Source organism: Aedes albopictus, chromosome 3, assembly GCF_035046485.1.
Source record: "Aedes albopictus strain Foshan chromosome 3, AalbF5, whole genome shotgun sequence".
Taxonomy (NCBI): Eukaryota; Metazoa; Arthropoda; class Insecta; order Diptera; family Culicidae; genus Aedes; species Aedes albopictus.
This window is the reverse complement of record NC_085138.1, coordinates 148091527-148119425: the sequence shown is the minus strand read 5'-3', so window position 1 is coordinate 148119425 and position 27899 is coordinate 148091527. Positions and strand designations below refer to the sequence as shown.

The 27899-nt window shown below is 41.1% G+C and overlaps 3 protein-coding genes across 9 annotated transcripts in view; all 3 read right to left on the bottom strand.

The window, feature by feature from the left end:
- The window catches only part of LOC109424037 (protein tincar-like), a 580636-nt gene that overhangs the window by 378809 nt on the left and 173928 nt on the right, over positions 1-27899 (bottom strand). The gene's annotated exons all lie outside the window — the stretch shown is intronic.
- Positions 14-27899, bottom strand: part of LOC115266033 (uncharacterized) — a 521849-nt gene continuing 493963 nt past the window's right edge. Inside the window, exon 3 of the transcript XR_009995734.1 lies at positions 14-8344. The gene's annotated coding sequence lies outside the window, so the exon portion shown is untranslated. The remainder of the gene's footprint in view (positions 8345-27899) is intronic.
- The window catches only part of LOC109424039 (uncharacterized), a 46391-nt gene continuing 18505 nt past the window's right edge, over positions 14-27899 (bottom strand). For all 7 annotated transcript variants that reach the window (XM_062843077.1, XM_029877812.2, XM_062843078.1 and 4 more), the window contains one exon: positions 14-9911. In XM_062843077.1, the coding sequence (XP_062699061.1) occupies positions 8628-9809 (1182 nt within the window). In that variant the 5' untranslated portion in view covers positions 9810-9911 and the 3' untranslated portion in view covers positions 14-8627. The remainder of the gene's footprint in view (positions 9912-27899) is intronic.

Genomic DNA, 27899 nt, shown 5'->3' with positions numbered 1-27899 from the left:
TTTGTTGTTGTTGTTGTGAGAATGTTTGTGTGCTATGCATGTGTTACGGGGGTTCTGGGGGTGAATTTGTCCCTTTTGCTTCAGTTTTTATTGTGTTGCTACTTATTCTTTACATTCATCAAAGTGTTATTCTTTTATTCATGTTCTCATGTTAAAGGCTATTAGTGGTTTCTGCTCTGTTTGTTGCTTGCTCTCAGTGTTTTTCGAGTGTAGTTTTCCGATTATTGTTGATTTGATCGCTATAGTTGTTTGTTTTCCAATCGTTCATTAGCTGTGCTTGTACAGGTTTGTATCTGCTGCTGTCCGGCATCTGACAGCCCAGTCAGGCTCACTACTTAGCTAGGATTTTCAATCTCTGCCTGTGTAAATGTTTGTTTTTTTTTTTATATTTCTGGGATGGTGTTTGTCAGTAACTGTCATTTTTATGTTTCTCCTGTTTTGTAACATGTGTTTCGTATAGTGTTGTTTAAGATTTACTTTTCTTTTCTTTATAAATATGTACGGGAAAACTAAAACGGCAACTAATACTAGATCTATTTTTTTCTGCTTCTGCCTTTCGCTTTTCTAAATTCATCCTCACCAAAAATTGGCTGTTGTGATAATAGATAAATGTTGATGAATTTCTTCTCGCCGCTTCTTTGATTAGACTGTGTGAGTGATAATTAAGAACTTTTGCTTCGATTACGAGTACAGTGATAGTAATGATCACAATATAATTACACAATAAATAATAACATTCTATTACGAGAATTTCCCGAGGTGGCGGTTTGGCCATTAACGAAACAAAAAAAAGATTGAAATTCATTCCTTCCTACGGTTGAAAAACTTTCATGAAACTGAAATATTTGGAAATTTACTGCTGCTCTGACAATTTTGAATTTGATCCAAAACATTTATGTTATGTTATTTTGTTTTTGTTTCTTCTGTTTGCTTTCGCCTACATTTAGTATGCTGAAGTGTACGGTTGGTTTTCTACAGTAGTATGTGTGTATGGTTCTCTTTCGCGTACATTACCTACTGTACTTGCACGGAGAACGAAGTTTAGTGCAGTCAAGAGTTGGAATGTGCCCTCACAAGCGCGCGGTACGCTGAAGTGGTCTGCTGAGGATTGTGGTGGGATGCAATGATATTGAGGTCGTTTAAACTCAAGGCAGTTTTGAGGAGGCAGCTGTATAGGAAAGGTGGTTTGAAATAATTGATAATGCGCATTTTGTTGTATGAATGCTCAATTTTGTTTACTCCGCTCATATGGATCCGGGATTCCGCACTCTCCTTTGCTCTTCTCTGAAAATCGCGTGATAATCTGTTCGGTGAAGTTCAGACCATGAAATTCACCCAGTGATAGCTTCAGATGTATTATTATTTTTATGACAATACCGTTCAAGTAGAATCAAATATTGCTGAATATGTGGACTTGGATGTCTAGAGTCTAGACTGTATCAGACTTTTCACCAGAATTTAAAAGGGCGTCAAATGCTATTTCATGGTGAATAGAATAATTTGTATTTTTCCCCAACGCTGACAACACTGATACACTAAATGGAGTTTTGCCCATGTTGTAGCTCACAATTTCATTATAGATAGAGTGAGTTTCAGTGTAACACATTGCATTCTCAGCATACTGTCTACAGAAAACATTGACCACTATTTTTTGTAAGACTCATTCAAATTATTGATGCAACTGGCAACACTGTTAAAATTATTTCAATCTTCGATCAATATAATGGTTTTGATACAAAGTAACCAATTAGAATATTCAACCAAGATTATGAAGACGTCAGGTAGCATTTTTGGTAAAATATTCAGCAAAAATGACTGAAAACAGCACCTGACGTATGCATATTTAGCATACAAATTTCTGTCCAATTTAACTGATGTTTACATTAAAGAATTTATTGTATGGAATGTTGAATGCAAGCTTTATACTGAGAGCAAACTTTGTGTAGATTTATAAACTGATGATAAATGTGGTCGACATGACGGGGTTCTTTTGTTACAAATTATATGAAGTAACGTTTTTTAACTGTGCGGAGAAAATGAGTCACCTTAGGTACATCAGAGCCGAGCAGAATATCTGGCCTGTGGTGATCGCCACCCATTCTTTCATGGAGGTCTTGCCGACCTTCGATAGTGATAGTTTCAGGAATTGTTCCAAGAAAAGCTTCAAAACTTCCTTCCACGATTACTTTGGATTTTTTTTTACAGATGCTTCTGGAAAGATGATGCATCGACGAACTTTCCCATAGTGATTCCATCATGGATTCCTCCAGAGATTCCTTCAAGAATACTTCTAGGGGTTTGATTTCCAGGGACTCCCAAATAACACCTGAGATCCTGTTATGTATTCCTTCAGCGATTTCTCTATACATTCAAGAGTTCCACTAGAACCTGCTCCAATAATTCCACATGGAATTATAGAATTTTGCATCGAAATTTAACCTCAATTTTCTCTCCGAGAGAGAAAAGAGCGGCAACGAACGGGAATCAAAACAAACCACCAGAAAATGTCAAATTTGGCGTGAGAGGGAAAAGGAAGGGACGAACGAGAATGAACCGAACGTTCATTCGTGACATCACCTTGCAAAATTCAATTGGAAATGTTTCTGCAGGAATTTTTTTTTTCAGAAAAAATGTACAAAAAATTCCCAAAGATTTCTTCAATAATTCATCCAGAAATTACAGCAGACATAGGTTCCTACAGATTTTTTTCCAGGAATTTCAACAGAAATTCTTCCTGAATTATTTAAAGAAAAATCTCCTGGGATTAATAAGGCGATTACTAAGGCGATTCCTCATGGGGTTCCATCAGGAATTCTCCCAGGTATTCCACCAAGCATTCTCCCAGGGATTCACTGGAGAATTCCTTCTGCGATTCTTTCAGGAACTACTTCAGGGATTATTTTAAAAACTCCTCCTGGATGTCTTCTTGGGATTCCTACAGGCATTTCTCCCGGATTTTTTTTTCAGGAAATTCTCCTCGAGTTCATCCAGAATTTCCTTCAGGAGCTATTCAGGGTTTCCCTTAGAAATTTCTCTTGGGATTGCTTCCGGGTTTCCTTCTGGGGTTTCTTCAAAAATTCCTCCAGGGATTCGTTCAGAAACTGCTACGGGGATTCCTACAGCAGTTCTTCCACGAACTCTTCAAAGGATTCCTTCAGGAAATCTCCACGATTTCGTTTATGATTTATTCAGTACTTCCTCCTGGAGTTTCATCAAAAACTCCTCTTGAGCTACCCTCAGGAATTACTTCTGGGATTCCTCTTGGAATAGCTCCAGTGATTCTTCAAGGAATTTCACCAGGGATTTCTCAAAACATACCTCCAGGAATCCCTCTGGGAATTTCTCCAGGAATTGTTACAGCCATATCTTCCAATTCCAATAGGAATTTCTTCAGAAATCCCTTCAGGAATTGATCAAGGAATTCTTCCAAGAATTCTTCCAAGAATTCCTCCAAAAAATTCCTACAGAAATTTCTACAATACTTCAGGAAATCTTCCAGGAAATTCACCAGGAATTCCTTAAGAAATTTCCCCAGTAACACCTCCAGAAATTTATCCAGGAATTTATCCAGGAATTATCCAGGAACAGGAAATTCTTCCTAGATCTCCGAAAGAGACTCCTCTAAAAATTCTTTCAAGAATTTAACTAGGAATTCCTCCAGGAATATCTACAGATTTACCTACCGGAATACCTACTGGGATTCACACAGGAATTCCTCAAGGCATTTCTCCAGGAGTTCCTCCAGGATTCCTAGAGGAATTCCTCGTGGAATTTCTCGAGTAATTCCCCCTGGGATTTCTCCAGGAATTCCTTTGGGCATTTCTCCAGGTATTCCTGGAGGATTTCATCCTGGATTTTTTCCAGGGACTCCACAAGGAGTTCGTAAGAAATTGTAAAAGGATTTTCTCCGGGAATTCGCTCAGAAATTCGTACAACAACTCCTTCAGAGAAATTCCACAGCAATTCCTCCAGGAGTTTCAGCAGGAAATCGTCCAGGGATTCCTTCAGAAATTTTTCCAGAAATTGCTCCAAGAAAACCCTCCAGGAATTCCTCCACGAATTTATCCAGGAATACCTCCAGGGATTCCATAGGGGTTTCACCTGGAATTTATCTATGTTTCTACTAGGGATTCCTCCGGTCATTCCTTCAGGAATTCCTCCAGAGATTGTTCCAGGTGCATCAGGGATTTCTCCAGGAATTCCCGTGGGGGTTCCTTTGAGAATTCCTCTGAGAATTTATCCAGGAATTGTTCCCGAAATTCCTCTAGGGATTCCTCCTAGAATTGTCCTAGGGATTCCTCCCATAATTCCTCTATAGATTTCTACAGGATTTTTTCCAGAAATTTCCTAAGAAATTCCTTTTGGGATTGCTTCCGGGATTCCTTCTGGGGTTTCTTCAAGAATTCCTCCACGGAATCGTTCAGGAACTGCTACGGGAATTTCTACAGAAGTTCCTCCACGAACACTTAATAGGATTTCTTCAGGATATCTCCAAGATTGCATTTGTGATTTATTCAGTACTTCCTCCTGGGATTTCTTCAGAAACTGCTCTTGACATATTCTCAGCAATTCGTCCTGGGATTCCTCATGGAATTGTTGTGATTCTTCAAGGAATTCCTCCAGGGATTTCTCAAGGGATTCCTCCAGGAATCCCACTAGTGATTTCTCCAGGAATTGCTACAGGCATATCTCCGGGCATTCCAATAGGAATTGCTCCAGATACTCTTCCAGTGACTCTCCCAAGATTTTTATCAGAAATCCCTCCAGGAGTTGATTAACGGATACTTCCAAGAATTCCTCCAGAAATTTCTTCAAGAATTTCTTCAGGAAATCCTCCAAGAAATTCACCAGAAATTCTTTCAAAAATTCCCCCAGGAATTCTTCCAGGAATACTTCTAGACATTCCTCCTAGATCTTCGCAAGAGATTCCTCCAGGAATTTCTTCAGGAATTGTTCTGGGAATTCCTCCAAGAATTTATCTGGGAATTCATCCAGGAATTTCTCTGGGAATTCCTCCAGGAATAAATACAGGAATACCTACTGGAATTCGCACAGGAATTTCTCTAGGCATTCTTCAGATATTCTTCATAGCATTCTTTCAGGAGTTCCTCCAGGGATTCCTAAAGGAATTCCTCATGGAATTTCTCTAGGGATTCCCTCTGGGATTTATCCAGGAATTCCTTTAGTCATTTCTCAAGGAATTTTTGCAGGATTTCATCCTAGAATTTTTTCAGGGACTCCTCCAGGAATTCGCTCAGAAACTTGTACAACAACTCCTTCAGAAATTCCTACAGCAATTCCTCCAGGAGTCATTCAGGGATTCCTTCAGAAACTTTTCTGAATTCCCTTAAGGTTTCTTTTGGGAATTCCTCCGAGAATTTCTCCAGGAATTTCTTCGGAAATTCCTTCAGATATTTCTCTAGGGAAATTCTTTCACAAATCCCTCCAGGAATTGATCAAGAAATTCTTCCAAGAATTCCTCCAGAAAATCCTACAGAAATTTCTACGAGAATTCCTTCAGGATATTTTCCCAGAAATTCAGCAGGAATTCCTTCAGAAATTCCTCCAGGAATTCCTCCCGGAATTAATCCAGGAATTCTTCCAGGAATACTTCCGGACATTCCTTCCAGATCTTCGTAAGAGATTCTTCCAGGAATTCCTGCAGGAATTTCTCTGGGAATATATACAGGAACACCTACTGGAATTTGTACAGGAACTTCTACAGGTAGTCTTCCAGATATCTCTCAAGGCATTCCTTCAGGAGTTCCTCCAGGGATTTCTAAAGAGATCCCTCATGGAATTTCTCTAGAGATTCCCCTGGAACATCTCCAGGAATTCCTTTAGGCATTTCTCCAGGCATTCCTGCAGGATTTCATCCTAGAATTTTTCCGAGGATTCCTCCAGGAATTCGCCCAGAAAGTCGTACAGCAATTCCTTCAGAAATTCCCACAGCAATTCCTCCACGGATTCCTTCGAAAATTCTTCTAGGAATTTCTCCAGGAAATACTCCAGGAATACCTTCGTGGATTCCGGCATAGTTTTCACCTGGAATTCATATGAGATTCCACTAGGTATTCCTCCGGTCATTTCTTCAGGAATTCCTCCAGAGATTCTTCCAGGAATCGTTTCAGAGTTTCCACCAAGAATTCTTCCAGGGATTTCTCCACGTATTACTCCACGAATTCCCGTAAGGATTCCTTGGGAATTCCTCCGAGAATTTATCCAGGAATTGCTCCGGAAATTCCTCCAGAAATTCCTCTAAGAATTTTTCCAGGGATTCCTCCTAGAATTGCTCTAAAGATTTCTCCAGGAATTTCTCCAGAGATTCTTCCAAGAATTGCTTAAGGGATTCGTCCAGGAATTCCACCAGAAATTTCCTAAGGAATTCCTCCGGTCATTTAGTGAGGAGTTTTGAATGGATTTCTCCAAGGACTCTTCCTGAGATTCCTCCAAAAATTACTTTAGGGATTCCTCCAGGGATTTCTTCATGAATTGCCTCCACAGATTCCCTGAAGGTTTATAACAGGGATTCCTCCAATAATTGCTTCAGAGATTCCTCCAGGAATCCCTCCAGGAAATCCTCAAAGAATTCCTGCAGGAATTTCTCTAGAGATTCTTTCCAGAATTCCACCAGAGATTTCTTCGGGAATTCTTCCAGGGGTTGCTCCAGGAAGTCATCCAGGAATTTCGCCAAGAGGTCCCACAGAAAAGCATCCAGGTAAACCAATAAAAAATCCTCGAGGGATTCCTCACGGTCTCCTCCTAAAATTCCTCAGGGAATTTCGTTAGGAATTCATTCAGAAGTTCCTCCAGGAATATCTTCAGGGACTCCTCCAAGGATTCCTCCTGACATTTTTTCTAGAAATTACTCCAGAAACTATTCAAGAGATTTCTTCTGAAATGACTCCAAGGATTCCTTACAGAACTCCATTATAAATTCCTGCAGGAATGCCCGGAAGAAACTCTAGAGGAATCCTTGGAGGAATTCCTGGAAGAATGTCTGGAATCCTTCCTTTCCCTGGGATGCACTCAAGAGGATTACTTGAAGATTTCTAGGAATTCCTCCAGCGATTTCTATTGGAATTCTTTAAGATAACTTGAGAGGGAAGCATACAGGAGCCCGAAAGTTTTCCAAGAAGTCAACAATGAAGTCTTTCACAATCATCTCCAGGAAATCTTTCAAGGATGCCCCCAGCAGGTCCTGCAAAGAAATTCCTTCAGAATTCCGCCCTGAAATACTCTCAGGAATGTATCCTGGGATTATTTTTATTTCTCCAAGAAATCCTTCAAGAAGTTATCCATTTTTTTTTTTCAAGAACTCCACCAGAGTTTATTCTAAAAATTTTTCCAGGAATGTTTTAAGGGTGTTCTTTTAAAAAGCCCTTCAGGGATTATTGGAAAATTTGTCAAGGGACTCCTTCAGAAGTTCCCCGGGAATCCCTCATGGGTTTCCTTCAACGATTGTTTTAGGAATTATCCTAGGCTTTCTACAGGAATTTCATCAAGGATCTCCTTCCAATTTTTTGTAATAATTTGTCCAGAAATTTCTTAAAGAAGTTGCCTAAAATTTTTGGCTGTCCATAAACCGCGTGGTCATTAGTCCATACAAAATGTTTTATTTGTCCATACAAAGTGGTCATTGGCCGAACCCCCCCAATGACCACGTGGTTTATGGAGTCCATTGGACAGCCCCTTACCACAACGGTTATATGGGGCCTTAAAAGGGTTATATATGATAGGATATTTTACATTTTATTTAGTTCTCTCGTGGATTTGAGAACCTTTTAGAATTCATTTATCTTAAAAATGTTGGAAAGACTATTTGAACCTTGTCGAAGAAAGAAAGGTCCATCAAGCATTTTGCCAAGAACCAATGCTATACCCAATTATTCCAATTCTTCATATAGAAAAGATGATACAGATCCGAATCTAAAAAACGTAGAAAAGTGTTTTAAAAGTCAATCAGATTGAAGTTATTGTTTTTATATTGGATACTCCATTCCAGCATTGTGGAACGAATCCAGTCTTGATTTATCAAAGCCTCTTTTCTCCTTCTATCACTAATGAAGCAAACCTCATTTTCTTTGCCTACCTGGGCACTCATCCTTCGCATCTATAGCAATTCATCTCAATTAAACTTTTTGTCCCACCCACGTCTTTCTCCCTTTCAATCAGCCAGCCCCTGCTCTCCTGCCAATTAGCCACAACTTCTGCCTGTCTCACCAGCATCGCATCCCACCCATCTGCCTCATCCTCCTCCCAAGAATAATACGTGATTTTCCACTTACAATCAGTTAAACATAATTTGTACATAGTTTTTTTCCCTCCGGTAGCAACGCCCCACCTTCTGTCGGAATTTCCGGCATCTCACAAACTTCCGTAGACTTACCTTCGGTGTGCGAATGTGTGTGTATTCAGACCGGCACCGCCAACCGGAAGGAGCACACTGACCGCGACGACGCTAATTATGTTAACTGATTTTGATTTGTGATTCTGTTTTCTCTAGGCATGCTCTCTCGACTTCTTCGTCGGCGTTCCCGTCCCCATCCCCGTCTTAGTCTCATCGTCATTTTTCCCATTCGTCTGCTCCACCTCTAATTGTAATTAGAAAAGTTTTCCTCTCGGTTCTACTCGAGCTTCGGCTTCTTCGCGTTGGACGCTCCATCGCCGCCCGAGCTTTCCCCGTCTTCGTCCTCGTCCTCCTCATCGTCTTCCTCATCCTCCTCCTCGTCGTCCCCTGTCGATGACCGCTTGGCACTACTCTGCGAGTCGCTATCGTTCACCTCGTCGCTGTTGTTGTTCCGAATGCTGGTCGTCGTGGTGCTGGGCTTCTCCAGACTGTCCTCGGACTTGGTGCACTCGTCCAAACTGTCCGTGAATTTGTTGTTGTCTTTGGAGGATTCGTCCGAGGTGGCTTTTCCGAGCTCGGTGTCCAGGTTGCTCTCGTCGGACGGTTCCTCTATGGTAGTGTTGTTGTCGGACGCCGGTAAGGAGGCTCCGTTCGTGGGAGTTGCGGTCTTCGGTGCGGTGGCAGTCGAGGGACTCCGGGAGTAGCTGTTTTTACTTCCCTCCGTAGCGGCAGGCATGTCGTCTAGTAGCTCCGGTTGCAATTCCCGTGCGACGTAGTGTGTCCAGAGGGCGAGCTCGACGTTGTGCGGGGACCACTTCTTCTGGACTTTGGGCGCGTCGCCACTATCCTCGTCGTTGCTGCCTTCGCCATCCTTGGAACTACTGACCGGGCCGTGCACTTCCTCGTTCAGTCGATCCGTCGTGGCCTGGATGTGCTGCACGAAGTTCATGTACTCGCGGGTGGTGTAGTCAATGCCTTCGATTTCCGGAATGGCCATTAGGCACTCGTCGGCCATGAATGGGGCCGTTTCGGGGGCGGCCGCTGCCAGCAGGGCCGACGCCATTGTGGTCCCGACGCCTTTCAGGTTTGAGAGAGCCGTGATGGCTTGCTCTAGGTTGGGCAGTTTTCTGAACGCTTTCTTGGTTTCGTTCTGCACTGCCCGAGGAGTGTTGACTTTGATCAGGTAGGACAGCTGTGGGAAAAATTTTCCGCGCGTTTGCTTCCACTTCATCGTCTGGACTAGCTCCTCGTGCACTATGAAGCGCTCTTTGCCACGTTTTTTGATCAACTGTGGCAGTTTGTTCTGGTACCAGTCGTCTAACCGGATGAGTTCGTCCGGCTTTTTGCATTTGTTTTGTGCTTTCAGTTTGAGGACCTGCGGGTACATAGCGAGGACGAAGTCGAACTGGTTCGAGCTGCCGTTCGCGAAGAACGATGCCGTATCTTTGACGGAGGTCATTGTGAAAGAAGGGGGGGTTGAAGACTTGTCTTCGAATTGATTTTCAGAATACGATTTATGCGTATTCTTTGGAGATCATTCGATGCTCGTATCTGTTAGATGCTGGAAGATAAAGTTTTGTTATTAGTTTTAAGGGGTTTTGTACAATTTTGTATTTGTTACCATTCGAAACGAAACGTAGATTGTTATGTGTGCTTTGGTTTTTTCTCTTCGATGAAGTATGTTCAATGACGCAGTCTAGATTCGGATTACGACATTTTGAATGTGTTAGTACATATTGGTTTCAAGGCGCGAATAGCGCCTGCCACATAAGATTGCAGGTCAATGTGAAGAAGGACAACGAAGTGAGGAGATAATCGCTTGCCCACGACTGACAGTAGGTTTACTGCGTCTGTGAATCATCATATACAGGGGATACTCAAAATAACTGGGACAGGTAAAATTTTCACTTTTCAAAAACTATTCAACTAGCTGTAACTTTTCGAAAAGGGCATCAAATTTTCTCAAATTTTTACTGTAAGTTCATCAATTAGGTGTACATCAGTGGTCCAATTTTGGGAAGGATCAGGCTATTCTTCACGATGTTAGGAAGATTCTAGAAAAAGGTATAACTATAATAACACCAATTTATCCAAAACTTCATCGTCGTTTTGAAATTCGAGATAGTAATTATAGTTCATATAAATTTTCTCTAATTAACTTGAATATATTTATGTTTCAAAGAAAAGCGACCAAATGGCCGGCATCAAATTGAAAAACTAATAGGATGCATATGAAAAATAGATAAATTTACTAAAAAACCATAGAATAAATGAAATCGCTATAACTTTTTTTCTTATTAATAATTTCAAATTAAGTCAAATGTTTTTTCAGAGTTCATTATATGAGTCATAAATGATCAAAATTTCATTGCATTCGGTTCATTGAATCCGGAGATATAACAGCTCAAAGTTGACTATCGGATAATTATACCTTTTTCTAGAATCTTCCAAATTTCGTGAAGTATAGCCCGATCTTTTCCAAAATTGGACCAATGATACACACCTAATTGATGGACTTACAGTATAAATTTGAGAAAATTTGATGCCCTTTTCGAAAAGTTACTGCTAGTTGAACATTTTTTGAAAAATGAAAATTTTACTTATCCCAGTTATTTTGAGTATCCCCTGTACATGGCGGAGTGTTTAGGATATGGCTGTTTAGCACAGGTTCACGTTTGGTGCGTGGAATGCTGTTTCATAAGCGTAAGGTGATTCTTTTGTTTAATGATTCCTAATTCTAGCAAACGCAAATGTTTATAGTTACTATTTTTTTAATGTGGAGAAGAAAGATAGAAAGTATTGGCTTATACGAGCAAAGTGAACCGTACTGGAATAGTAAAAACACGTATATCTTGATATGTGGTTGAACATGGAATAAGCTTTATTTCTAATGACACTTACTGACTAACAAACTTTCAATGATTACTTAGATGATCATTAAGCTGCGTTGCATCTCCAATACTCCTCCTCAACGCTGCTATTCTAATCCGCATTTCTTACGTAGGGTCTCAACGCGAACTCGGGTGAGTGGTACTTACCTTACCGGTCAGGCTAAGGCCGGGGTGGCCTCTGCTGTACATAGTAGCCGCCTCCATTCCACTCGGTCCATGGCTGTTTGTCTCCAGTTCCGCACTCTGCGTACTTACTTACTTACCGGTCAGGCTAAGGCCGGGGTGGCCTCTGCTGTACATAGTAGTCGCCTCCATTCCACTCGGTCCATGGCTGTTTGCCTCCAGTTCCGCACTCTGCGTAGGGTCCGCAGATCGTCCTCCACTTGGTCGACCCACCTAGCTCGCTGCGCTCCACGTCTTCTTGTTCCGGTCGGATGACTCTCGAGAACCATTTTAGTCGGGTTGCTATCCGACATCCTGATGACGTGACCCGCCCACCGTAGCCTCCCGATTTTCGCGGTATGGACGATGGTTGGTTCTCCCAGCAGCTGATGCAGCTCGTGGTTCATTCGCCTTCTCCAAGTCCCGTCTTCCATCTGCACTCCGCCGTAGATGGTACGCAACACCTTCCGTTCGAAAACTCCAAGGGCGCGTTGGTCCTCTGCACGTAGGGTCCATGTTTCGTGCCCATAGAGGACGACCGGTCTAATCAACGTTTTGTAGATGGTTAACTTCGTGTTACGGCGAACTTTATTCGATCGTAGAGTTCTGCGGAGTCCAAAGTAGGCACGATTTCCTGCCACAATGCGCCTCTGAATTTCTCTACTGGTGTCGTTGTCGTCGGTCACCAGTGAGCCCAAGTACACGAATTCTTCAACCGCCTCAATTTCATCACCGTCGATGTGAATTCGGGGTGGCGGGCGCGGTGATTCCTCCCTGGAGCCCTTTGCCATCATGTACTTTGTCTTCGACACATTAATGACTAATCCGATTCGCCTGGCTTCCCTCTTTAGTCGGATGTACGTTTCCGCCATCGTCTCAAATTTACGAGCAATAATATCAATATCATCGGCGAAACCAAGCAGCTGAACGGACTTCGTGAAAATCGTCCCACTCGTGTTTATCCCCGCTCTTCTTATTACACCCTCCAAAGCAACGTTGAACAGCAAGCACGAAAGACCATCACCTTGCCGTAACCCTCTGCGAGATTCGAAGGGACTCGAGAGTGTCCCTGATACTCGAACTACGCACATCACTCGATCCATCGTCGCCTTGATCAACCGTATCAGTTTATCCGGGAATGCGTATTCGTGCATAATCTGCCATAGCTGTTCTCGATCGATTGTATCATACGCCGATTTGAAATCGATGAACAAGTGATGTGTGGGCACGTTGTATTCGCGGCATTTCTGCAACACCTGGCGGATGGCGAACATCTGGTCCGTTGTAGCGCGTTCACCCATAAATCCAGTCTGATATTGCCCCACGAACTCTCTTGCAATCGGTGATAGACGGCGGCATAAAATTTGAGAGAGTATCTTGTAGGCAGCGCTCAGTAGTGTGATCGCGCGGTAGTTCCCGCAATCCAACTTGTCGCCCTTTTTGTAGATGGGACACACGATACCTTCCATCCATTCCTCCGGTAATACTTCCTCCTCCCAAATATTGGTAATGACCCAGTGTAGTGCTCTCACCAGTGCTTCTCCACCGTATTTTAGAAGCTCGCTTGGTAGTTGATCTGCTCCAGCGGCTTTGTTGTTTTTCAACCGGCCAACCTCCTCCTCAATCTCTTGAAGGTCAGGGGCCGGAAGTCTTTCGTCCTGTGCACATACTCCTAGATCTGTTACCACGCCACCTTCGGTACTTGCAACGTCGCCATTGAGGTGCTCATCGTAATGCTGCCGCCACCTCTCGACCACCTCACGCTCGCTCGTGAGAATATTCCCGTGATTATCTCGGCACATGTCGGCTTGTGGCACAAAGCCTCTGCGCGAGCGGTTCAGCTTCTCGTAGAACTTTCGTGTGTCCTTAGCGCGGTACAGCTCTTCCATCGCTTCGCGATCTCGTTCTTCCTGCTGGCGCTTCTTCATCCGGAAGACTGAGTTCTGCCTGTTCCGCGCCTGTTTGTAACGTGCCTCATTCGCTCTCGTACGGTGTTGCAGCATTCTCGCCCATGCTGCATTCTTCTTGTTTTTCAACTGTTCACATTCGCCGTCGTACCAGTCGTTTCTGTGATTCGGAGTAGCGAAGCCTAGTGCTGTAGCCGAGGTACTACCTATGGCGGATCGGATGTCCCTCCAGCCATCTTCAAGTGTAGCTGCGCCAAGCTGCTCTTCCGTTGGTAGGGCCACTGCTAACTGCTGCGCGTAGTCTTGAGCCACTTCTACGTTACGAAGTTGCTCGATGTTGAGCCGCGACGTTCGACTTCGACGCGTGGTGATAACTGTCGAAAGTTTTGAACGCATGCATACAGCGACTAAGTAGTGATCCGAATCTATATTCGCACTGCGGTATGTGCGGACGTTGGTTATATCTCGGGTGAGTGGTTTAGTCATCAAATCAGCAAGCATCAGTTCAGTGGGGCAATAAACGTAATTGACTGTTCCAGTCTGCTTCGAATCCTTAACAAAGTGGAATCTTGTTGCTAGGTGTTTAGTTCGATTGCTGAACTTATCGGAATCCAGCGTTTTGAGAGGATTCTATAACATTTACCCGAAAACCATTTACCCGAAAGACATTTACCCGAAAACCATCTACCCGAATGTAACATATACCCGAATGCCAAATACCCGAATGCGAAATTTACCCGAACGCGACATTTACCCGAATAGTTTATTACTATGCATAAATTATGATTTTGTGAATAAAGTTCACTTATTTTGTTCTATTTAAATAGTACATGTATTATTTTGTATTGTGGATCAGAAAAGCATTTTGATATTCCTCAAGAACCCATATTATCAAATTTTCCCTGAAATGATCCGCGATAGGAATTCACAGGGCATATGCTTGAATAAAACTCATAACTGCAGCTTACATTTGTTATGTTAACGCTGTTAGCGTTCACTCTAGATATTTACCCTTCTTTGATTCATATGCTGTTCTTTTGATAAGAAAAGAACAGTTTATGGTTTAAAGAAGGGGAAATCTCTGTTTGTAGCCAAGGTGTCATTAGTTCGAAACGATTAGAAACAGCCCTCGGAAAATCAAAATATCATTAGAAAATAATATTTGACAGAAAAGTTTGCAGATTGTTCACCAAACAGAACATCTAATTATTAGAAGAAGGAAAAAATCTTAGATGTAGACTTGGAATCCATCACTCAATCATGTAAGAGTGTAATTTAAAAGAACATCATATAATGGAAACAAGGACAAAACTTATTTGCATCCCAACTAACAATAATGGTAGCTGAATAACAGCTTATTCAATCAAAATTACAAAAATTAAGCTTATGATTGACTTATCTTCTATTGTAGAGCAACAATGTTTGTTGTGCAGTTAGTAGTTCGAACGCCTACAAAATATGCAGCAGTGCAACTCGAAAGAAAAGCCTTTAAAGAGAAGAAGGGAAAATCTCCGAAGGATAGGTAATAGTTTGGCCACCAAACAACACAGTGATACTATGTCTGTTAAAGAAACTCTACCCCCTTACCCCGAATGCCATCATAACCTCGAATAGGACATTATTCCAAAAGCCATTTCCCCGAATGGGTCATCACCCCGATAGATATGTATAATAGTTCCCTAAAGGATATAGATAGAAAGATGAATTCACGGGTCTGCTATGGAGTTAGTGGTTCGTCCGCAACAAACTAAATAACATTTCAACTCCAACTCGCAAAAGTAGCCTCTTATGGAAAGAATGAATACATTATATGGAGAAATTACCAGTTTAGCCAGTACCAGCCGACCAACTCATCAACAGTTTACGGGTGAACAATGTAAATTCAAAAGAATAGCCTACTTTAAAAAGAAGGCAAATCTTAGAACTTAGAAGAAGTGGATAATACTTGCGGTATGGCTGCCAGTTTGTGATCGTGTATATAAGTAGCTAATTTTGCATTTTTTGGACGACCTCCTGATTGATTCGGATTGGCGTTCGGGCTAATTGGATGGAGCCGTAAAAGAACAGAATATCAACAAAATTCCTTTGATTAAAATAGCATTATGACAGCCAGTTAGTCCTGTACCAGAGTGCTTGATGATCACTCAGTCTGATGATTATTAGGTCTAACCAAAGCCTGCTATAGGGCACTGCATTGTTTTGATTTTGTATGGGATTTTGACGTTTCTTGGCCTTGTTGTTTACAAAATCTCTGTAAGAGTGAAAGAGACAGAGAGAATTTCATGCAGTGCCCTATATAATACCGGGCCATAACATATTTATTATTGACAAATCATATGGGGATCAAGTACACATTTTTTTTATTTTTCGGGTAAATGTCGCATTCGGGTATTTGTCGCATTCGGGTATTTGTCGCATACGGGTAAATGACGTTCGGGTAAATGTCATTCGGGTAAATGTCTTTCAGGTAAATGGTTTTCGGGTAAATGTTATAGAACCTTTGAGAGACCTTTGGTTATCCTCAAATATAGTAACGGTTTGTTGATCTTCTCCTAAGTCCTTCAGTAACCACTGCAGCCAGATTGCTTCTTGTTAGGCTTCCGAAAGTGACACAAATTCCGCTTCAGCTGTCGACAGTGACACACATGTCTGCTTACGGCATGCCCAAGATACAGTTCCTCCGTTAAACTTGAAGATGAATCCGCTATTCAATTTTCGGTACTAGCAATTTTTCGCCCAGTCTGCATCCGCGTATCCTATCAGTCCTGAATGATCGTCCTTTTTGCTCAGTCTGAGCTTCACATTAATCGTTACCTTAAGATACCGGACCATACGCTTCAACTCCGTCCAATCTTGCTGAGTGGGAGCGGTTATCTTTCGGCTCATGATGGCGATTGCTGCAGTAATACCAGGTCAAGTATTCACTGCAATGTACAAAAGTTGTCCTACTAGCTTCTAGTACTGCCTGTTGTCTGGGAGAGGGATTTTCTTGTCATCATTCTTACCATAAACGGGGTCTAACGGAATGTTGGACGATTTCGCATCATCTAGCCCGGTGGATTTCACAACTTCACTGATATATTTTCGTTGACAAAGGTAGAAGTCTCCTGCTTCATCTCGCTGCACTTCAATTCCCAGATACCACTGGACGTCACCGAAGCTGCTGATTTCAATATTCTTCCTCAAGGCCAGTTCCAGGGGTTTGATAATATGCTCATCTTCGCTTGCTACAACTAGATCATCGACGTATATAAAAAGAAAATCGGGTTAAGTACTGTTCCTTTGGATTCCATTAAGAATTTGCATCCTTTGACAGATACGTATTTCGACCTCAACTGTAAGTTCGTCTTCAGTGTCTTGTACTTGACTCGACGTATACCAGTATGTAACACTATTTTCCTTTAACTTCTTTCTTGTATAAGCACGGATCTGAGTCACATCTACGAAATCCAGCTTCCTCTAGCACTTCATGGTTCATGGTTCCACGAACGTGCAGCCTGATTCAAACCATATATGCTTTTCTTCAGTCGGCAAAACTTGATCTCCATACCTGCTACAGCATATCCAGGCGGCTGCCTCATAAATATGTCCTCCTCAAGGTTGCCGTATGGAAACGCCGTCTTCACATCGTACTGCTTGACCACCATTCGTTTCTTGGCCGCTACACATATCAGGGTACGGAAGGTTGTTTGGCGGACTACGGGAGCAAACACTTCGTCATAGTCGGCTCTAAATCGCTGGCTAAAACCTTGAGCTACTAACCTTGCCTTGTGCCGGATTACCTCGCCGTTCTTGTCGCGCTTCACCTTGAACACCCATTTGCAGCCGATAGCACGTCTTCCTCTGTGCAGGTCAACCAGGTCTCATGTTTCATTTCAGTCCATCGATTTGAGTTCATCCTCCATTGCCTTTCTCCACTGGATACTTTCCGGACAGGATATTGCCTCCTTGAAAGTCTTCTGCTCCTCCTGAATCAATGGACCAGCTATGCTCATGTACCTTTCCGGTGGTTTTTCTTGATTTATTTTTTCGGATCTTCGGGTTACAGGCTCGACTTTCCCTACGTCATCCGGCGTCCCTTCGTTATTTTCAGGATCGCACCACTCGTCATCACCATCGGATTCTCCAGTATTCGGATCGATAACTTCATCATCTTGTCGAACGTCCTCAACACGCACGCTTGGTGAAGGAATCACGAGCTTTGCCAAGTCCACAGCATCCGTTGGTAGGCAACTGTCTAGGAACTTGACATCGCGACTAAGCGTGATTTTTCCGCTTCTTGAATCCACTAGCCGATACGCCTTGGAGACTTCATTGTATCCAACAAACTTGGGCTTGATTGTTTTGCTGTCCAGCTTTTCTCGTTTGGAACATGGCAGTACGCATCCACTCCAAATCGTTGAATGTGTCCCAAATTCGGTTTCTTGCCAAACCATCGCTCATATGGTGTACCAGATATCGAGCGAGAAGGTAGACGATTCTGCAGGTAATTTGCTGTTACGATGGCTTCTCCCAAGAAACGATGATCCATCTTGGGATCTATCATCATCAATCGGGCCATTTCCACCAAGTGCCTATTTTTTCTTTCCGCAACTCCATTTTGTTGAGGGGTGTGGAGCAGTTAATTTACCAAGAATCCCGTTCCGCTTCAAAAATGACCTCACACGCTTGCCAGTGTACTCACCTCCATTATCAGATCGAACTACCTTCGGTTTCTTGTCGAACTGTGTTCTCACCACATCTACATATTCCTCCAGTTTCTCCGGGGCTTCAGATTTGTTCCGCAGGATGTAGACTACCGTGTATCTGCTGTAGTCATGATGAATGTCAAGAAATATTTTCGTCCTCCAATGGTACTAGTCCGCATCGGTCCGCAAATATCGGTATTGATCAAATCCATTACAGCTGATGTTTGACTTTCAGATGTCTTCGGAAAAGGGCTTATGTTCATTTTACCTTGAATACTCGCTTCACAAATTTCCTTGCAGCTACACGCCATCACAGACACTCCAAGGGCCAAATCTTTGAGCTACAAAACTGCATCGCAATCTAGGTGGCCTAGCCGCCGATGCCAGACATGGATACACTCGCTAGCCGAAGTCACCAATGACGCAGACTCATTGCATTGCTTCATTACAAACAAACCTCGTTCAAACTCAGCAACTGCACCGATCGTTCCGTTTCTGATAATTTTCGCTCCGGTTTCATCGACCGTCACACTGAATCCCTTCTTCATCAGTCGTTTGACGGATATAAGGTTCGACTTCATGTCAGGTACATACAGTACTGCTTCCAGCACTCGGCGGTTGCCTGCACCATCCAACACTACACTCTTTCCAGATCCACGACCTTTGGATTCAGCCTTCATCCCGTTAGCAACCCAAACAGCTTCCAGAACCGTTTCATCCAGGGTGTCAAAGAACTCGCGACGGTTTGAGATATGGCACGTTGCTTTAAAGGGCGAACACGATGAAATTGCCACACAGAAAATATTGTATAACTATTGATTGCGTTCGTCAAAATAGCTAATTTTTTAACCATGAATAGTATATTATGTGTAGCTTATACTAAAAAAAATCATTCAAATCGGTTGAGTATTGGCGCATATATTGTCGATATCATAAAATGAGGTTTTAGAAAATTTGTGCACCCATTTCAAAAAACTACTTAGGCTATAACTTTTTTGTTACCTCATCAAAACGTTTGAAAATTTCACTCGATATTCTTAACATAGTATCAAATAAGTGGTAAAAATTTGATCGAAATCGGTTAAGTACTTTTTCTAGTAAATATCCAAAGCTCAAATCGCTTCAAGGTAAATTTTAGGTACTTTTTGACCATTTTTAGTTCCGCGTGCACTATTTTGACTGTAGAACTGGTAACACTGTCCCGATTGTTATAAAACTTTGACAGTGTAAAATTGTTGTGTTAAACTGTTTACAGTGAAAATTTCAGCCATTTTTGTTGAGTACTTTCAAAGTAAGAGCAGTTTGAATTTCACTATACCAAAAACCACATCTGCTTATAGTGGCATAGTGCGACATATATTGTTATAACTTTTTAATGGCATGATCAAATTGAATGAAATTTTGACAAACTACTTCTACATACATACTTTACGTACATAAAAAAAATGATTCTATAACATTTACCCGAAAACCATTTTCCCGAAAGACATTTACCCGAATGACATTTACCCGAACGTCATTTACCCGAATGCGACAAATACCCGAAAGCGACAAATACCCGAATGCGACATTTACCCGAATGCGACATTTACCCGAATACGACATTTACCCGAATGCGACACTTACCCGAAAAATAAAAAAAATGTGTACTTGATCCCCATATGATTTGTCAATAACAAATATGTTATGGCCCGGTATCATATAGCAGGCTTTGGTTAGACCTAATAATCTGAATGATCATCAAGCACCCTCATACAGGACTAACTGGCTGTCACAATGCTATTTTGATCAAAGTATTTTTGTTATTATTCTGTTCTTTTACGGCTCTATCCAATTAGCCCGAACGTCAATCCGAATCAATCAGGAGGTCGCCCAAAAAATGCAAAATTAGCTACTTATATACACGATCACAAACTGGCAGCCATACCGCAAGTATTATCCACTTCTTCTAAGATTTGCCTTCTTTTTAAAATAGGCTGTTCTTTCGAATTTACATTGTCCACCCGTAAACTGTTGATGAGTTGGTCGGCTGGTACTGGCCAAACTGGTAATTTCTCCATATAATGTATTCATTATTTCCATAAGAGGCTACTTTTGCGAGTTGGAGTTGAAATGTTATTTAGTTTGTTGCGGACGAACTACTAACTCCATAGTGGAACTCCATAACCCGTGAATCCATCTTTCTATCTATATCCTTTAGGGAACTATTATATATATCTATCGGGGTGATGACCCATTCGGGGAAATGGCTTTTGGAATAATGTCCTATTCGAGGTTATGATGGCTTTCGGGGTAAGGGGGAAGAGTTTCTTTAACAGACATAGTATCACTGTGTTGTTTGGTGGCCAAACTATTACCTATCCTTCGGAGATTTTCCCTTCTTCTCTTCAAAGGCTGTTCTTTCAAGTTGCACTGCTGCATATTTTGTTGGCGTTCGAACTACTAACTGCAGAACAAACATAGTTGCTGTACAATAGAAGAATAAGTAAGCTGCAGTTATGAGTTTTATTCAAGCATATGCCCTGTGAATTTCTATCGCGGATCATTTCAGGGAAAATTTGATAAAATGGGTTCTTGAGGAATATCAAAATGCTTTTCTGATCCACAATACAAAATAATACATGCACTTTTTAAATAGAACAAAATAAGTGAACTTTATTCTCAAAATCATAATTTGTACATAGTAATAAACTATTCGGGTAAATGTCGCATTCGGGTAAGTGTCGCATTCGGGTAAGTGTCGCATTCGGGTAAATGTCGCATTCGGGTAAATGTCGCATTCGGGTAAATGTCGCATTCGGGTATTTGGCATTCGGGTATATGTTACATTCGGGTAAATGGTTTTCGGGTAAATGTCTTTCGGGTAAATGGTTTTCGGGTAAATGTTATAGAATCAAAAAAAATCATTGAAATCGGTTCAGTATTTTTGGCGCCAGCGTTGAAACGGCAAAATATCACTTTTCCAAAATGTTTGTTTGCACAAGATTCTCAAGTGGCAATTTCCTTGTTTCAACGATATCTCCGCCAATGCTCAACCGATTTTAATGAAAATTTTATGGTATTAGTTACACATAATATACTCCTCCTCCTCCTCTCCTCTTCTTGGCGTAACGTCCTCACTGGGACAAAGCCTGCTTCTCAGCTTAGTGTTCTATGAGCACTTCCACAGTTATTAACTGAGAGCTTCCTCTGCCAATGACCATTTTGCATGCGTATATCGTGTGGCAGGCACGAAGATACTCTATGCCCAAGGAAGTCAAGGAAATTTCCTTTACGAAAAGATCCTGGACCGACCGGGAATCGAACCCGTCACCCTCAGCATGGTCATGCTGAATACCCGTGCGTTTACCGCCTCGGCTATATGGCGATATACTATTCATGGTAAAAAAATTAGCTATTTTGGCGAACGCAATCAATAGTTATACAATATTTTCTGTGTGGCAATTTCATCGTGTTCGCCCTTTAGAATCCAGAATCCACTTGTCCTCATGCTTCATCATATTTCCGGTCCAAAACGCCCAGTTCTCCTCTGTGTCGTCATCCTGCACCACGGTGTTTGCTTCCTGTTTCTTGGTGATCCTCGGTCGTTTATTTTTCTCAGCCTTCCAAGCATTGAACTTCTCGCAATCGATCTTCTGGTGACCCGGTTTCTTGCAAAAGTAGCACCGGTCAGCAGCACTCTTTCTCCCGACTTGTAAAGCGGTTTCGGAGGTATCTTCAGTCTTGAAACATTGCTCTTACTTTTGCCATTCATCGATCAGCTTCCCTTTCACCAGGTTCAGTGCCAGATCTTCTTCCGGCCTTGCTTCCAGAGCGGTAACCAGGGTCTCAGATTCGTCCGGTAAGCTGCTGAAGAGGATTGATACCAGCCACTGATCATCGAGGTTGCAAATCGTTCAGCTTCTCAAAAAGTTCAGTCAGGCATGAAATATGTTCCTCCATGTTTCCGTTCTTCTCCAGACGCAGTCAACAAATTTTCCGCATAACTGAAACCTTCGTGCTGAGTGTCCTCTTGACGTGAAACTTCTCCAGAGTCTCCCAAGCTTCGGCAGTGGATTTAGCTTTCCTGATGTGGACCAACTGGTTGTCATACACGGCCAGTCCAATTGTCGCCAGCGCTTGCTCGTCCTTTGATTTCCAGGCAGCAGTTACACTGATAAAATACTTTTGTAAAAGCTCAACGAATATGCTTCGTAAATCCAATTTTCGTAAATTGAAAGCAATTTGCGTAAAATGTACGGTCCATTCGTACCACCACGCTGAAACAGTACAAATGGAGTTGTATCATGTACGAAATCACGAATCCGACAGACGCTAAGCTTGCTCATTCGTAGATTTTAGCTCCCACTTTGTAGAATGAAACAAAATAAACAAATGTCAAACGTTTTTTACTAACCATGCGTAAAAAGAAAATTTCGATTCGTAGAATGCAACAAAGCTTTGCAGTCATCACTGATGTTTGAGTAGAGCGCAGAGACAACAAATCAACCTGTTTTCATGTGCATATGACGGTGCGTGTGCGAGAAGAGGAAAGGAAGCATGCACTCAGTTGGAACTGAAAGTTATATATAAATTGAATCAGAGTAGAAAGCGTTCTGGTTGTTTCCGAACGATTTCAACAAGCGCCTACAGATGGATGTCTAGCACTGGTAGGTATCAATCAGAAGATGCGTGTTCGGAGCCTGTGAAAACCAAGCTGATATATACGCGTGCTTTTTTTTTTCAACATGATTTATGTCGGTCCGACAAAAAAAGAGACAGAAAAAATCTGTCGGAGTGATTTTTTTACGAAACGAACTAAGCCATTCAACGAATCTTTCCGTTGCAGAAAACAACGAATGGCATTCGTAAACCGGACGAGCAATTTCGTACAATGCAACAAAATATTTTTTCAGTGTACGGGTTCAGTTTTGGGATCGTTCACAGTCGTCCAACTTCCTTCCGTCAGCAAGAAGAGCTTCAAACGATAACTCCAGTTGTCGTAGTTGGTCCCGTTAAGTTTCGCAAACGACTTCTCCATTTTCTCCAAAAAACTTGTTCGACGGTTGAAAAAATCATCAAACTTCACCGGTCCCGATTCGAGTGGTAGGGCCCACAACCTATTGGCTTATACAGTGATAGACATTCGTTTAGCCGAGACCAAAATAAGTGTCAGGAAACTCATACAAAAGATTTTATGATAAAACTTTTTTTTTCGTAGTGATAGTATATCTAGTACTGTTTTATAAAAATGTGATACATTAAACTTACATATACACTGAAACAAAACCGAGGGTAAAAATCCTTCAAATGTCATTTTTTGCCTAGACATTCGTTTAGCCGAAGAAAATGAAAAATTGGTTTTCAATAGATTTTTTGCAATTTCTTGAGTATATTTCGAGGATATACTCCAAGTCATTTAGTTTATGACGTGTTAGCAAGATAATTGACCTTAAAAGTTTATTTATTTATGAAATTCAAAGAAATATTGTAAAAGAATGTCCCGATAAGGAGAAGCGACGATAAACAAATTTATTTAAGAAAAATGATTAATGTTAACACTCAAACGTAAACTAGATTAGCAGTTTCGAAAATATGGCACAGAATTGTTGTTAGAAATGTTCAAATTATTGCATGAAATGTCATGAAAAAATAGAGTATATTGATTTTTGGTTGGTTAAACTTTAAAATGGGATTGATAAAAGCTAAAATAAATAGTTCTGCATTGAAATAAAGACGTGCCCTAATGCCTGTGGAGTATACCTGTTTGATACTAGCATTACTAAATGAGTTAGAAGACTGCAAAGTGAAAGAACTGCAAGAAGTCTCAGATTTTTTGTACCCTGTTTATTCAAAAGCAGATGCTCATACAAAAATGCCAGATATGGTCAAACAATTGGCTTATTTCATTCAATGTGAAGAAATATATTATAAATGAGTCTTAGTTGTGAACCACATTGATTTTTAACACAATTTATTTGAAAAGAATGTCTGAATTATGAAACAAGTAGTTCATGCCAGAAATTTGAATTCTTTCGGTGCCATTTCTCGAAATATGAGCCGTCCAATGTACGTTATTTCAGCCAGAATACAGTCTAGAAGATATTGGGAGCTATTAGAAGACGTAATAGTAGTAAACGCTGTGGTTTATGCAAGTGAAACCATCATATTTCATCAAAACAATACTTAAATACGTGATTTTTTGATGGCTTGCGTTATTTTTTTCTGTTAAAAACATTGTTTTTCGTAAATTTTCAACCTGTTTTGGTCATGAAACTTTCATTAGATTCTTTTGGAACACTTCCGATAAAAATAACTACATCAAATCTCAATTTGGAAACATTTACAATAATATGACATATTTATATGAGATGCATGCAAAATTAATATGGCAACACTTCCAAAAAACGATCTAATTCATGATTTACAAGATGATCTATAATGCAGATCACCATACAAAATGACTTTGTTAGATATTTTTCGAAATTTGATAGTTTTTTATTATGGAATTCTAAAAATTGTACAATTCGTCTAAGCGAATGTCTAGGCAAAAAATGACATTTGAAGGGTAAAAACCCTCGTTTTTGTTTCAGTGTATATGTAAGTGTGATGTATTACATTTTTATAAAACAGTACTAGATATACTATCACTGCGATAAAAAAGTTTTATCATAAAATCTTTTGTATGAGTTTCCTGACATTTTTTTGAATTTTATTCGTCCTTGGCTAAACGAATGTCTATCACTGTATTTGAATGATGTTTCTTTTAAACTTAGTGATAATAGCACAGGTTCACGTTTAGCGTGTGGGTTGCCGTTCGGTAGGCGTAAAGTGATATACTTTGTGTATATGTATACTGTGAAGATGATTCGAGAGAATTTGTGGGTTGCCAATTTGTAGACGCAAGGGGATAGATTGATACTGATTAGAAAGCTGTGAAGAACGATAGGCTGCTTTTCAACCCATTCCTGGTTCTAGCAAAAGCTAAGAACATTTAACGCGAGTTTTAAACGTGAAAAAGAGCGAGAAAGTATAAAGGAATATAGTATGGAGAAAGAAACGAGCCAGATATTAAACCCAGGACATTTTTTATACGAATTCAAAGTACAACACCAAGTAAGTCCGTCTATTTATCAGCATCTAAGTTCAAGCTGAAAATTCATAGATAAAGACAGTGACAATCTTTACTAGAACTTCGGTATCAGCTTTCAGAACTGTTCATTCTCTTTATTGAATCTTACCCCAAATATAAAATAAAATCTGACACACCTCTTTTTGGAAAAAAAAACGCGAAATAACCGATGCCGTCGACGGAAATCCAATTTTTGCCAAAGTACCATTTATCGGGACTCGGAGCCGACCATCAGTATTTTCCATTACCGAGTCCAATTCAATCAGCGTCAAATTGTGCATGAATGCTGTACAACTGGGGCAAGCGGATCCCTGCTGAGCTATGGGATGATCAACCATCGAAAACGACGTCGTCCTCGTCGACGCTGGCGATAACATACCGAGAATTGCTGCTGAAACCGTGGATTGGCTGAATGGGTGAGTGAGTGAGTACCTACATTCCTTGCTGATTGAACCGATGAAAAGTGCTGCTCGCTGATTGGTTTGCTTTTCGTACTGCGATGGTTGGTACTTTGCTTGTACCAAGAAGTGTGGGTGGGATTTTCAAGTGACAGGAGTCAATTGCGTTGATTTGTGTCACCAGGGCTGTGATTGACGAAACGCATGATATAAATCTTGCATCGCATTCTGCTATTGATCATTCACGGATTATTTTTGGTTTATTGACACAATCAAACACCAATAGAAACTTGTGTTAAAATGAAGAATGAGGAATTTTAGATCATATTTTCAATAAAATTTCTACTTGTGAAACATCGTTAAACATTCTATTGCAATAGTAGAGATTTTGAGATTTTACATGGTGAAACATTGTTACATCTGTAGTGATACTCTGTCAAAGAACCCAAATCTCTAGAGTTGCATGGATGAGATATTGAAAAAAAAAACTCTCGAGATATTAATTTTCTTAATCTCTCTGAGAAATCCTTCGCATACATGCACTGCATCTCTATTCTACCTAATAGAAATTCATGAGTCCATCCGCGTGAGAATTCTAGGCTATACAACTTCCTGAAATTACTGTTTTAAACATAACTTCTTCAAAAACTTTTGAAAAGAGTTTAATGGTTGAATTCTTAGAAGTATGGCTCAAAGACATTCTGGAGATTACTTTGTTTGTTCAACTACTGAGCATTGCAGCAATAAATGCAGTTATCCAATCCAGTCGAGCATATCTCTTCCTCATAGCCAGTTCACAGATAAAAAAATAAATAAAATAAACGTTATTAGATTACAGGCTTGCAATGATAAGGTTCATCGACATTCTTACTTCGATCGTAAATATTGCGTTACACATTTCCGGGCTCTTGGCTCCCCCATCAACTGGGAGCTAACTAACTCCTGTCCCCTTCAAAAAAGAAAGGGGATCGCTGGCAAAGGCCGCTCCAACAATTTACCCCTTTTTTCTGGGAGGGCTACGACCCCACATTGCGGGCATCTTTGCCCGCATCGGATCGCACCGTCTGTGACGGTTCAAAGTGTCCGCCTGCCTGCAGAGTAAAATGGCTCCATAAATCACCCCCGCACGTTTCGTGACAAAATGTTGTTTTTATTTTCTTGGCTGCGTCCCTCCGATCCGACGACGATGGGAATGGCTATCTGGGCACCACGGCCGGTTCTATAGTTTCCAACGGTTCTGTTAGGATAGGGACAATGTTTGCGAAACTTTCTGCTAGACGCCACCACGGTCTAAGCCTTGCATTGTAGTGTACGTGATTTTTGCCTCGATAAAACCTGTCTTTTCAGAATAATTAACTGCACCCTAATTGCGATTTGCTTCGAACCTGGCGCCCATCTAATCTAGCTAATAAAACTAAATCAAGGCACCCTTGGTTTATCAAATAACCATATCTCCCTAAACTCAATCAGCCATTACCGAACTGGATTGAGCGAAGTTACAGGAGAAACTATCAATCACCACCCACCACTCCCTTCGCTGAACAATAGAGTTTCACCTCATATGACTCACATCTGTAAGGGAAATCTCCCCCTTCGAGAGGCATTTCCTACCAATAATCGAACAGAAATTTTCGTCAATATAGAGTACAAAAATTTCCTTCTTGAGCACAAGCAGCAACTAATCACGTTGCATTTAATTCATATTGCGTGCAGATATAGTGCTGTCGACAAACTGGCATGTTCCATATTGGCCGTGCTGTAGCACTTTAAAGCTCAAATAGGCAAAATACTGTGCTGCCGTTCTTCTGCAAAGTGACGTAAGCGACACTCATGGCTACTTGGATAGTGTACCATTTCCATCCCACTCAAACAAAGTCAACCGACAACAAAATGTATCAGAATCTTCTCTAGTACACATAAAAAAATATTTATGTAAAATTCAGCGAGAAATCATGCACATAAGGAGAATGCTAGAATAAGTGCATATTTACCTGACATATCATGTAAAATTACATTATGCTCGTGTAAGTTTCCGCTAATACTCGCGTAACCGGTTAGAGTCCAATGTGAATTACGCGATGTTTGGCGGAAATTTACATGAACCAAATGTAATTTTACATGACATCACATGTAAAGGTACACTAGCATTCCACTTATGTGCATTATTTCTCGCTGAATTTTACATGATCATACTTTTCTGTGTTGATCCGTCAGAGCTTCCACCAGTAACTCGAATGGTGCTTCATTAGATTTCTTCAAAAACTGCTTCAGCAATGTTGTTTACAAACTTTTTGAAAAGTTTTTTCTAAGAAATCCGAAAGAAATTCATAAAAAAACACTTCAGTTGGAATATCCAGAAACAATCGCTGGCAATCTGTCACAAAACTCACTG